General features: G+C 44.5%; 1 protein-coding gene and 1 long non-coding RNA gene across 2 annotated transcripts in view; one reads left to right on the top strand and one right to left on the bottom strand.

The window, feature by feature from the left end:
* The window catches only part of FAM160B1 (family with sequence similarity 160 member B1), a 29,837-nt gene extending 29,709 nt beyond the window's left edge, over nt 1-128 (bottom strand). Inside the window, exon 1 of the mRNA XM_026050582.1 lies at nt 33-128. Coding sequence (XP_025906367.1) covers nt 33-77 — 45 coding nt within the window. The 5' untranslated portion in view covers nt 78-128. The remainder of the gene's footprint in view (nt 1-32) is intronic.
* Nucleotides 129-1,349: 1,221 nt separating this feature from the next.
* On the top strand, nt 1,350-8,102 carry LOC112957154. The gene is made up of 4 exons (XR_003251160.1): nt 1,350-1,436; nt 2,353-2,456; nt 5,587-5,789; nt 7,866-8,102. It is a non-coding gene; the product is annotated as an uncharacterized LOC112957154 (long non-coding RNA).
* Nucleotides 8,103-10,682: the final 2,580 nt, after the last annotated feature.

The following is a 10,682-nucleotide window of genomic DNA, read 5'->3' as shown; positions in this document are numbered from 1 at the left end:
CGCTGCCCGGGAATGGCGGCGCGCGGCCTTACCGCCTCCACGGCGTGCTGCAGGATGGAGGTGAACTTGGAGAACATGGTGTCCCGCGAGCGCAGCAGCCGCTGCCGCGAGGCCCGCGAGAGCTCCTCGAGCCGCCGCCGCCGCTCCAGGGTGAGGGCCGCATGCGGGGCCCGGCGGGCGCTGCCGGCCGCTCCGCTCCGCCCGACACCGTGGCACTGGCGCCGCCGCCCGCCGCCCCCGCCAGGGGCCGCCACCACCGCCGCCGCTCCGCGGCCGGGGAGGAGGCCGGGCCGGGAAGGGGAGGCCGGGAAGGACCGGCCGGGAAGGACCGGCCGGGGCTGCCAAGCGGGAGGGGCGGGAGCGCGGCCCTTATGAGGGGCGGCCCGGGCGGCGGCGGGTATTTAGTGCGGAGGAGGCTCGGGGAGGGCTCCATGTTCTGTGCAGCCCCCTGCAAGGAGGCTGGGGTGAGCTCGGCTCTTCAGGATGGCTGTAGGGAAGGCAGGAGGAGATGGCTTTAAGTTGTGCCGGGAAGATTCAGGTTGGATATTAGGAAAAAATTCTGTATGGAAAGAGGGGTGAAGCTTTGGGACAGGCTTCCTAAAGAAGTAGGGGAGTCCCCACCTTTAGCAGTGCTCCAGAAACACGTGGATGTGGTGCTTGAGGACACAGCTTAGCAGGCAGCGTGCTGAAGGGCTCATGGTTGGACTCCATAGCCCTGAAGGTCATTTCTAACCATAATGATGCTGTGAATTTGTGAGTCTCATTGTGCCAGTTTGCTGTCCCTGACCTTACCCCCTGCAGGCTTGGGGCTTCCCATGGGAGCAGCCTCTGGAAGCAGCGCTGGAGCATGCGGCAGCTCTGCTGAGGTGCTGGAGCCAGCTGCACCCTCCGGAGCCCATGTGTGCCCTGTGGCACAGGTCTAGGGGGTTTTATATATATGTTTATATCTTTATATACACAGACATGTTATTGTTCTAGGGTTCATCAAGTTATATTCTGTATCTCTTAATATATGTGAATTCTCTCTGTGGATAGTAATATTATGAAATATTTGTCCCACCTCTTCATTTAGGTGTTAACTGTATTGGAATGGGGCTGCATTTAATACTTTATTTAGTATTTTATTTAATAGAAGAAGCCTGTATTTAGTATTTTAAGGTTAGAAGTTCCCTTGGACTCTGTCAATATGCTCTAGGAGGCAAAGCCTCTTCTAGATGCATTTATGGAGTATCTACTTTGGATTTGCCATGCACCTAGATGTGTTGTTAACAGTTAAATGTATTTTAGTATAGGAAGCACACTTTGAGATCTAGTTCCATGCTGTTTATATTGCTTGTATTGCAGGTGTAAGCTCTGCTTTCATTAAAAGAAGAAAAACAAATGCCCAGTGTTGGAGGTTTGAACGTAACGTGTTGCCAGCAGTGGGCTGAGCAGTGGTAGGTAGTAGTGTCACATGCACATCCATGGTAGGGTGTGGACTGAATTTCAGTGTGCAGAATTGAGGTTTTTGTCATGCAGGTAGCTTGCTATTAGCATGTCTCAATTTAAAATGCTTTGCAGAAAGGAAAACAATTAAAGTATCACAGTTATATGGTTATCATAAGGCTATTACACATAAATTGAGTTAGTGTGAGTAATTCTACATTTACTTACCAATATATTTAGCCTGATATTGTAGCTATGTTGCAGAAGCCAGTCTATAGTGTATTTTATATTGTAGATATGTGTAGATATGCACTCATAAAGCATTCTTAACTGGGTATCAGAAGATATTTCTCAATGTTGGAAATAGTAGACAAGTATTAGCAGGCCTGTATTTCTATAGCAATATCTTTACAAAAAACGATGAGGAGAAAAATGTTTTCATCAATGTCAAGACAAAAAAGAAATCAACTGAAATTATGTTCTGCTTGGATACTTGATGTCCTCATTAAGATAATTAAATTATGGACAGAGTCCCAGTGTCATATCATGCAGCAATACATTTTTGCCTGCTCATGCTTGATACTGTTTCCCCTGAAATAAATACAGGTGTTGCTACTTGTTTTAGTACTACTAAAACTATAACCCTGCTGTGTTATTTTTATATGCAAGGTAGTTACTGATCTGTGGGATTGGTTTTTGATTTTTTTTTTTTTTTGTGACACATGCAGTACTTTAATATTCCGCTTGAATGTGAGTTGAGACATGGCTTCACAGTCAGGGTACTTAAATTGATAGAGAATGCTTTTGGAAACTAACTTTCCCTCCTTATGAATTAATGAAATTGACTAGAACTTAATCAAATTAAATGGAGTGAGCCAATGAAATAATGTCCTAATTTTTCTATCTGGAAATCTCTGTGCTATGCAGATTGATGGCAGCAGGGCAGTCCTTGATGGATATTATCTGCCAGCATTGCAGAAGAACTTCCTGCAGTCTGGACTTCTGTTTCAGGGAGGTCCAGGATTTGGAAGGTGCGGTATTGTACTCAGGATGAAAATGTACCAGTTAGGTGTGTGCAACATCTGTTGGTATTTCTTGCTGAAATTTATAATGTTTTATAATAACAGGGTTGATGTCTGAAATGTTAGAGGCTCGTCATGAGGTTCTGCTTTGGGAGAGGACTAAAGAAACTTTAAATAATCTTTGAGCCCTGTTGATTCTGAGCTTTATGGTAGAAAGCAAGTGTTCTGTGTATCAGTTACCAAGAAGCACACACTGGGATTGAAGTTCTAACTCTAATTCTACTGGGTTTAATCATCTTATATCATGAATTTTCTGACCTCCCTCCTTGCTGCTTTGCTGGTAGCACCATGTAGACAGCTCATGGTGTATTCCTTTAAATCACATTTTTCAAACATTCTGTGGTCTTAACACCCTTCTCTGCGTTTCACGTGTGCTCTTTGTGTAGAGATACTGATTTGTCTTCTGGTGGGTTACAAGTATCCTAGTCTTTAGTCCATTGCTTAATTACCAGTCATACCCACTGGTTCCTCTTTACTTCAGCACTCAGTGCTGCTGATGAAGACAGAGTACTGGGCTAGATATTCTTGTCCTACAGTATTTTTATATTCATACTTCAGTTATACTGTCTGTACTGCATTGTTTTAGCTTACATAATGGGTACATATCACTGAAATGTGACATTTTTTTAACATGTCATATCCTCAACTTTCTGGTCTTCTTATCAAGCTTTCCTCTAAATAAATGAGATTTGTGTCATATGGTATCTACAAATACTAATATATCATAAATTATTGAAATACTCTCAAATAAGATGCGTGGCACTTAGCCATTTTGAATTAAGTATGCAGCTTAACATGGCCATGGGTTTACTTGTTCTTGTGGTACTGGAAGTTGAAGCAAAGTGACTGAGGATAAACTTGAGGGTTAAACTATATTGCAACAGCAATCACTGAAATAGCTTAATGTAGTGTAAGTATAAATAGAACTAGAATTTGCCCCAAAATAATGGGGGGGGGGGAAGGGAAGAGCATTCCAGCTGCTCTAGGATGGGCTCCTCAGTCATTTGCCTCTGTACATGCAGAGACTGAGGTCTATCAACCAGACTTTGAAGTCTATGTGGATCTGAGGGGAGAGTATTTGCTGTGTGCTTAGTGCTGAGTCTGTCAGATTTCTGAGTGATTTTAAGATCAGCTCCAATTGTATGTATTTGCTTTCCAGTGCATAATAAGATCTCTTTGCTACCTGGATCTTTGGATTTAAGACTGCAATCTATTAATCTCCCAAATGTCATCAGATAATCTGCTAAATGATAAACAAATGCTGGTATGGATAGTCAATAAAATATAAATCATGCAAAACAAATCAGGCTAGTTTCCCGCTATGCGAGTTTCTAAACATCAGCATCTCTCTTTCACTGTTAGCTCACAGTTAAGAGTTTTTGCCTGAGTCTCAGTTCCAAAATCTTTGTTCTGAGGCATAACTGAAATCTTCCATAGTATTTGATACAGACCTTTGGTATTGCAAAAAGTATTAATTCTGATGCAGCTGTCTGAAATGTTTATTATGTGAAGCATTTAGTAGTGGCTTCATAGTTGATATTAAATTATTAATGAAAGTGCAGTTATCTAGAAAGACACCATCCTGACAAAATCTGGGGATGTTCTTTAATAGTTAAGATGTAGTGGTTATCACATCGTTCCTGTAGCTGGGAAAATGGTGAGCGTCTCCTGTGAGCTTATTGCATGGCTTGTGGAGAGAAACTGTTCTCAGCAGCAGAGAGCATTGATCACCTATTTTATCTATATTGCATGCTTCTATATGGCTTGAAGCAATGAGGTTCAAAGGAATCTCATATCTATCCTTGGGGGTGGGAAGAATATGTGAATCCTAAATGAACTGATACTTCAGGCTAATGATACCTTTAGGTTTGAGGCGTGTTGCTTGGCATGTAAAAGCTTTGGGCAGTACCCAGGAGAGCCCCAGCCCCTGAGCACTTCCCTGTCTCTGTTGGTTCTCAGATGTTTCCAGCTACGGGACTGGCTTGAGTTTACTGAGACATTGACTCATCCCTGAGGCCATCACATCCTATGTGATATTTTTATCTTTGAACAATTAAACCCCGATGTAATTAGGGAGAGGCTCAGGTTCAAAGGCAGTCCCTTTTTGGGAACTCTAACCAAATCCTGAGGTGCTTCCTGAGAGGTGCAATTACATCCATCACCATTACACTATTTTACTTATAGGAGAGGATAGAGGGGAGTCACCTGGCTAATTCTAGGTAGAATTTCATGCTCAGAGCTGTGCTCTGAACCAAAGTGCTTTACTTTTGAGAGCAAGTGAGTGTAACTGGGCTGCTTGGCTCTGTTCTTCTGAGCCTTTAGCACCATAGTAAGAAGCATCTGCAGCTGGGGGAGGCCTTAGCAAACCCAGCTAGAGCCTCTACCAGCATCAAGCAAAGAAAATAAAATCCAATGCAGAGCCAGGGTCATTCAGAAATGTTTCTGCTGCTCATCTCTGTTCTTCTGCCTCAAGCTGCTTCGGTCTAGCTTGGCATTCAGCCTGGCTGCTGGGAAATGCTGAAGGCAGCAGATCTATGCTTGCCATGCGCCTAATGTATGTTGGAACCTGGTCCTGATGAGCTCTGAGTGGTGCTGCAATGCACTTGATTCCTGCCTGGCAGCTCATGCGCCAAAGTCAAGTATTTCTGCGTGTGCTTTGGGTTTTGTGGTCAGGAGCTGTTACCCCAGTCTCTGTGTATCTCATGTGGTGTCATCAGGCAGGTGCTCAAAGTTGGTGTGTGTGACTGCTGAGACCAGAGCCATGGACGGGCCAGGTAAGGTCTATGTGCAGTTAACATACTTGATGTTTCTTAATCTTTACCACTGAAATATTTAAGGATGGTATTTTCTTACTGTAAGGGTGATTTTTTTTATTTTTAAATGGAAATTTCTTATCCATGTCTGAATAATTGAAATATAGGAAAGACAGCATTTTTATGCCTCATTAGTGGGGAAAAAAACACTGAGTATTAGTATATTTAAGTTTACATGGGTTTCTACACAGCTGGCATGCATATCCCAATTTAACCTGTTTGTTTTGATATTTATTGTAGAACTTTTCTTCTGTGTTTCCTCTAAGCTCTCCAGCAGCAATAGCCAGGGACGAGAGAACCAAGTGTTACCGACAGCGTTGCATGCACAGTGCACACGGAAACGTTGTGCTTGGAAATCCAGGCCTCCGAGAGCCCCGACCCGTTCCCGGGGCTGGAGGGCTCCTGGCAGCCCGTAGCCTGCAGAGGGCAGCCGCGTCCTTGGCAAAACGGGAGCGTTTTGCTCGAGCAGGTGAGTTCAGCAGCGTGCTGGCAGCTCCAGCTGCGGCTGTGTCAAGAATAAACAACAGAATATGGGGGGAATTAGTGTCAGTCCTAAAACTGAAATGGGTTGACAAGTGGACATCTCCTTCCTCCCTCTCCTCCTAAAAAAAAAAAAAAAAAAAACCTCTTGGCTCAACCTTTTGATATATATTTTGAAAAACCTATTGAAAGAACAAGATTACGCAAGAAAACTCAGCTGGGCCTGAGCTTTAAGTGCCTCAGACAACATTTCAGTTTCTCCATAGGTATCAGGAGCTAAGGGAAGGCATCTGCAGACTATGGGTACCTGACAAGACTAATTTAAGATGATTGTTTTTTTTCTTACCTCCTATCTCTTCAAGAGTCTTTTGCTTTCCATTTAAGCTACTGTTAACAGGACTGTAAATGTGTGCCTCTGGCTGAGGGGCCTATGTCCTTTCTCTGGTTTGTCCTGAGCCCAAACATCACAGATTCCAGGGGATTTTGTTGGACAGTTTATGTCTATGCACAGATGTGTAAAATGGATGCGAGCAGGGTACTAGGGGCTGCTGTTTTGACATAGTGAGACAAGAAACAGGGCACTCTGTTCCTGAAAAAGAGCCAGTACTTTGTGTCTCTCAAATCAAATTGCATCCGGCAGCTGATTAAGGAATAATCTTGATGTGCTCTGAAGGAAGTCCTGTCTGCTTCTATACTTTTCAGCCAGAGGGCCCTACAATATAGTCTTCAGTGTAGAAAGTAAGTATAAAGAAAAAAAATTAAGACAGCACTGGTAAGGTCTGAATTTCAGGAGTCCAGGAAGAAATCTAAGTATTTCTTATGATCAGATATTAATTACTCTGATGCAATTTTGCATTGATTTTACTTAATTGCTTTCTTTGGATCTGAGCTCTGTGTTCCCCATATGTGTGGCTGTTCATAGCCAGAGATAGTTTAGCTATTTTAACTGTTGGTGAATTTTTGTTTCTGATTCCTATAACCTTCTCCATGTATAGGAGCCCTGAAAGATTTTCATTCTCTTTTATTCAAAGTATTCTTTGCTGTTCTCATTACAAAGGATTGTTTATGAAAACTTTGATAGAGGAAATAGTTGCCACAATTTACACAGATAGTATGATGTAAAACATACACTTTATAAAAATGCTAGTGCATTTAACAAACAGTATTGAGAACATTTAATGTATACTTACTAAAATCCTGTCATCTTTTAGAAACATAAAGGGGTGCAACAGTAGAGAAATAATTACTTGGCTTCTTTTTGCTTTAGAGAAGGCTTAGAATATTGGTTTCTAAAAATCAGTCCATATGAATGAGATTCCAAAGGACCCTTGTTTCCTGATTCCCTTAGCTGTCAAAAAACATGGATGCCTGGAAACAGTTTCAGAAGTAAAGCCAAACTTCTCCTGTGGTCTTTTGATTCCAGCAGTTGCAGCCTTTAGAAAGGCTATTGCAAAACACCCCATTAAATTACAGGATGTAGCAATACTGTTGATTTTTTAATATGACTGCTTTAGGCCTGCTTTTCCTAAGGAAGGAGCTGGAGGAGTTGTGCTGGAGGGTATGATGAAAAGTTTTTTGGGAAAACCCTGTAGCTGCTAATATTCTTCAGCATTCCAGCATTAGTTCAATGAAATACGAGTAAGTAGCTTATTCAGGACATCCTTGGGATTTCCTTTACCTACAAAAAAAATATAGTTTATAAGAATTTTCCCTTTATTTAAAAAAAATATCTGCGGTGATAATCTGCTTTTTCAAGGATATGTGTTGTGCAAAGAAAGATATGTGCTGGCTGACCAGTTCTCTGCACCAAACAAAGGTGTGATGTTGATTCCAAACTGCCTTTTCCTCAGCTGGTGCACTAAGTTATTCTCTCTTGGTTTAAGGAAAAGCTAATTTACATGGATCTGATGCAGTCTTAATTGTGTTTAAAGTTAGCATCCTACGCTGGTATTTGACAAACTGGTTCAAAATTGATTAGGGGCAGATAGTGAAATTCATAAACTTCATTTTCCTAGGAATCCATGCTAAAATCAGTCAATTTTTAATTTTTTTTTTTTTTTTTTAGGGCAAAGAGAAGGGCAAGGACTGCAGGGGTTGGTATCAGCAGACCACTGGAAAGCCAAAGCACAAAACTTCATGCATTGCACCAAAAGATGCAGGTCCCATTCTTTGTTCTGAAATAAATTTTCCCTGTGACCTTGGGCAACATACTTGGCACTCTAAGAGTATTTAGGCATCTGAAAAGAGCAACAGGGGATTTGAAAATACCTGTTTGTTGGTAAAATACTTTAATCTGTTTAGGCACCTTTAAAAAAAATCCTTAAGTGCCTATTTTCATCTCAAAGCCCTAATTTCTTTAAAACATTGGCCTGAGTGGAGCTTTTCCCAGTATCTAATTTGAGTTGGGAGCCAGGGCTGTGTTTATAGTCAATAGGAAGGTGTAGGAGGCAGGATCTTGTTCCTCAGCTGGCTAATTGCGAAGCCTCAGGTGGATGCAGGCCATGAGAAAGCATCCACAAGGAGTCCTTGCTGGACTTCAAAGGCAGCGAGGAGACATCTCAGTCAATCGAACAGCTCAACAGGTTGCTCCTGCTCAAAGGAATCCTTTCCATTCCCTTCCGTGGTCACCGGTCTCTCCTGAATGGGCAGTTCCGCACTCCTGTTTCGGCAGCTCGGGTGTTTATCTGGGCCTCTGGTTTCTTTGTCTGTTCTTTAGCCTCCTTAGTTGGCAGAAAGCTGACCCAGTGAAAGGAATATCGAACACTTCCCTGCTCTTGAAGGAACCAAGACAGTTGGCAGGGGTCAGAGCGGTGCTGAAGCTGGTGCAGGAGCGCAGGGCTCAGAAGAGCGCCCAGGGCTCTGGAGCAGCAGCAAAACGTTGGCTTTGCTCATCCGCCCTGCCTTGTAACGTTTCATGTTTAAGTATCTGACCTCATCTCAAAAATGGGGATAATGGTACTAACCCTTCTCTTGGTACCTCCCTTTTCCACCTTCTTTCTCTTCAAATTCCCTAAGTCTTGGCAGGATACAAGGCAGCAAGTGCTGCGGTTGCTTCAGCTCCGTGTGTGCTGAGTGCCTGGCTGGGACTATGGCCAACGAAGACGCACCTTCCAGAAGGGCTACGTGTAAATCACCCCCTGCAGCTTCTCTCCTCAATTTTAGTTTCTTGTCATAGGTAAAAATTTACACAAAACTTGTATGGATGGATGCAATGGTTCTGAGTTCTGTTGCTTAGTCCAATTTGATTGAAATGGTCCAACTGCAAATCCTAAAGTGTCTGGAGAGGACTTGGAGGACAGACAGAAAAATGTAACTGTTAGCCTCAATTTTCTAGGAAAGCAGGCTAGAAAGCACCTAAATGGGTATGGTATTTGGTCCATTTCAGTGTTTCCTGATCAACATGTCTCTTGAACTTCTCTGCCTTATAGACTTGACATAGTGCATGGAATAAATTCTTTGCTGTACTGTGCAAAACCAAATTACAAATGTGTTTTCCCTTCCTACTTCCTAGTAATAGAAAGGAAATTCTTGATTAAATAACTACCTTCTGCATGTTCCATTAATGCCATCTATGAAATGTGACCCAGGAGAGCTCTTGGTAATGTTGGGCAGAAACTTTGTGAAGGAAGTGCACGGGAAATGACTCCATTAAAAATACAGAATGCCGTCACTGCAGTGGCTGAGGAAACCCTTGGCTCTGCTGGTACAAGAAGGAAAACTTGAGTTGTCTGCAAGTGAAAAACTTCATTCACTTCAAAAAGTGGGATGAAGGAAGGAACTGTCTTTCAAAGGGATGTCAGATGAGTAACTAGGGATGATGCCCACAGGAGTTGGGAGAGGAGGAGATTCAGAAATCTTTTCCATGGACAAGAAGGCAGGAAGATGTGGTGAGTGCGGTTGAACCATGGACAGCAATGGGGGACATGGGCAGCAGAGCTGTGCATGGCTGAAGCCATGGCAGCACGTGCTGCGTTTCCAGACTGTGCTGGGAAGGGGCTGCATGTTCCTGTCTGCTGCTCGCAGGGATGTGCTGTGGTGCAAACGGTTACCTGCCTCAGAGCAGGGTTTTGGTAACTTTGTCAACAGAAAAGTCTTGTAGGATTCTTGACTCAGATGCTCTGTTCAGTGAGTGGGGGGGTGGGATTTGGTCTCTCTTGTCACCTGGTTTGTCCACGGGCTCTGTGGTCACCAGGGGACGGTGGTTTCCAGCTCATGGCTCATAGCTGCCCATCCTGAGACTGATGAGTCTGCACAAAGGCTTGAATTAGATATCCTGATGTGGTCTTCTGACCCATCATTCTCGATTAATCGGGTCATTTTGTTTAACTCCTGCCAGCATCTAATAAGCTGGTTGCACAGGGCAGTTCTGGAACCCTTGGGCCCCATTGCACGGGGAGCAGAGCCTCAGCGGGGAGGGGAGCGCTGGGCACCAACCTGCCCCTCGCTGCTTGCCTGGGGCTTCCTGGGGCTCTTGCGGGGAGCCAAGGGCTCTCCTGGGTGCTAATGACAGGGCCGTTCTGTGGCCAAAGCTGCAGTCCTTTCTGTGTCCCTTGACCCTATGGCTATCCATAGGGCTGTGCAGATGTGTGGTTGCTTCCTTGTTATCCGGGGGTGAATTTCAGACTAAGCTGTGGGCTTTGGGGCCACGTGCTGAACCCGGTGAGTTGAAGGAGTGCTGGACAGCGGTGTGGGTGCCTTGCCGCGAGCAGCGGCCCCAGCCCCGCGCTATAGGGGCTCTGTCCGAGCCGCGCGCGCGCCTTCCCCGCCGCGGGCCCGCGTGGCGCACGGGCAGCGCCGGCTCCGCGCGCGCCCGCTCCGCTCCGCACCGGGCCGCGCAGGGCGGGGGCAGCGCGGGGGGCGGCGCGGAGCCGCCCGCCCGCCC

This window comes from Nothoprocta perdicaria, unplaced genomic scaffold, assembly GCF_003342845.1.
Source record: "Nothoprocta perdicaria isolate Ctin4 unplaced genomic scaffold, notPer1 scaffold_7, whole genome shotgun sequence".
In the NCBI taxonomy this organism is placed as follows: Eukaryota; Metazoa; Chordata; class Aves; order Tinamiformes; family Tinamidae; genus Nothoprocta; species Nothoprocta perdicaria.
Note: the sequence above shows the minus strand (reverse complement) of the source record. Positions and strands in the feature narration are given on the sequence as shown.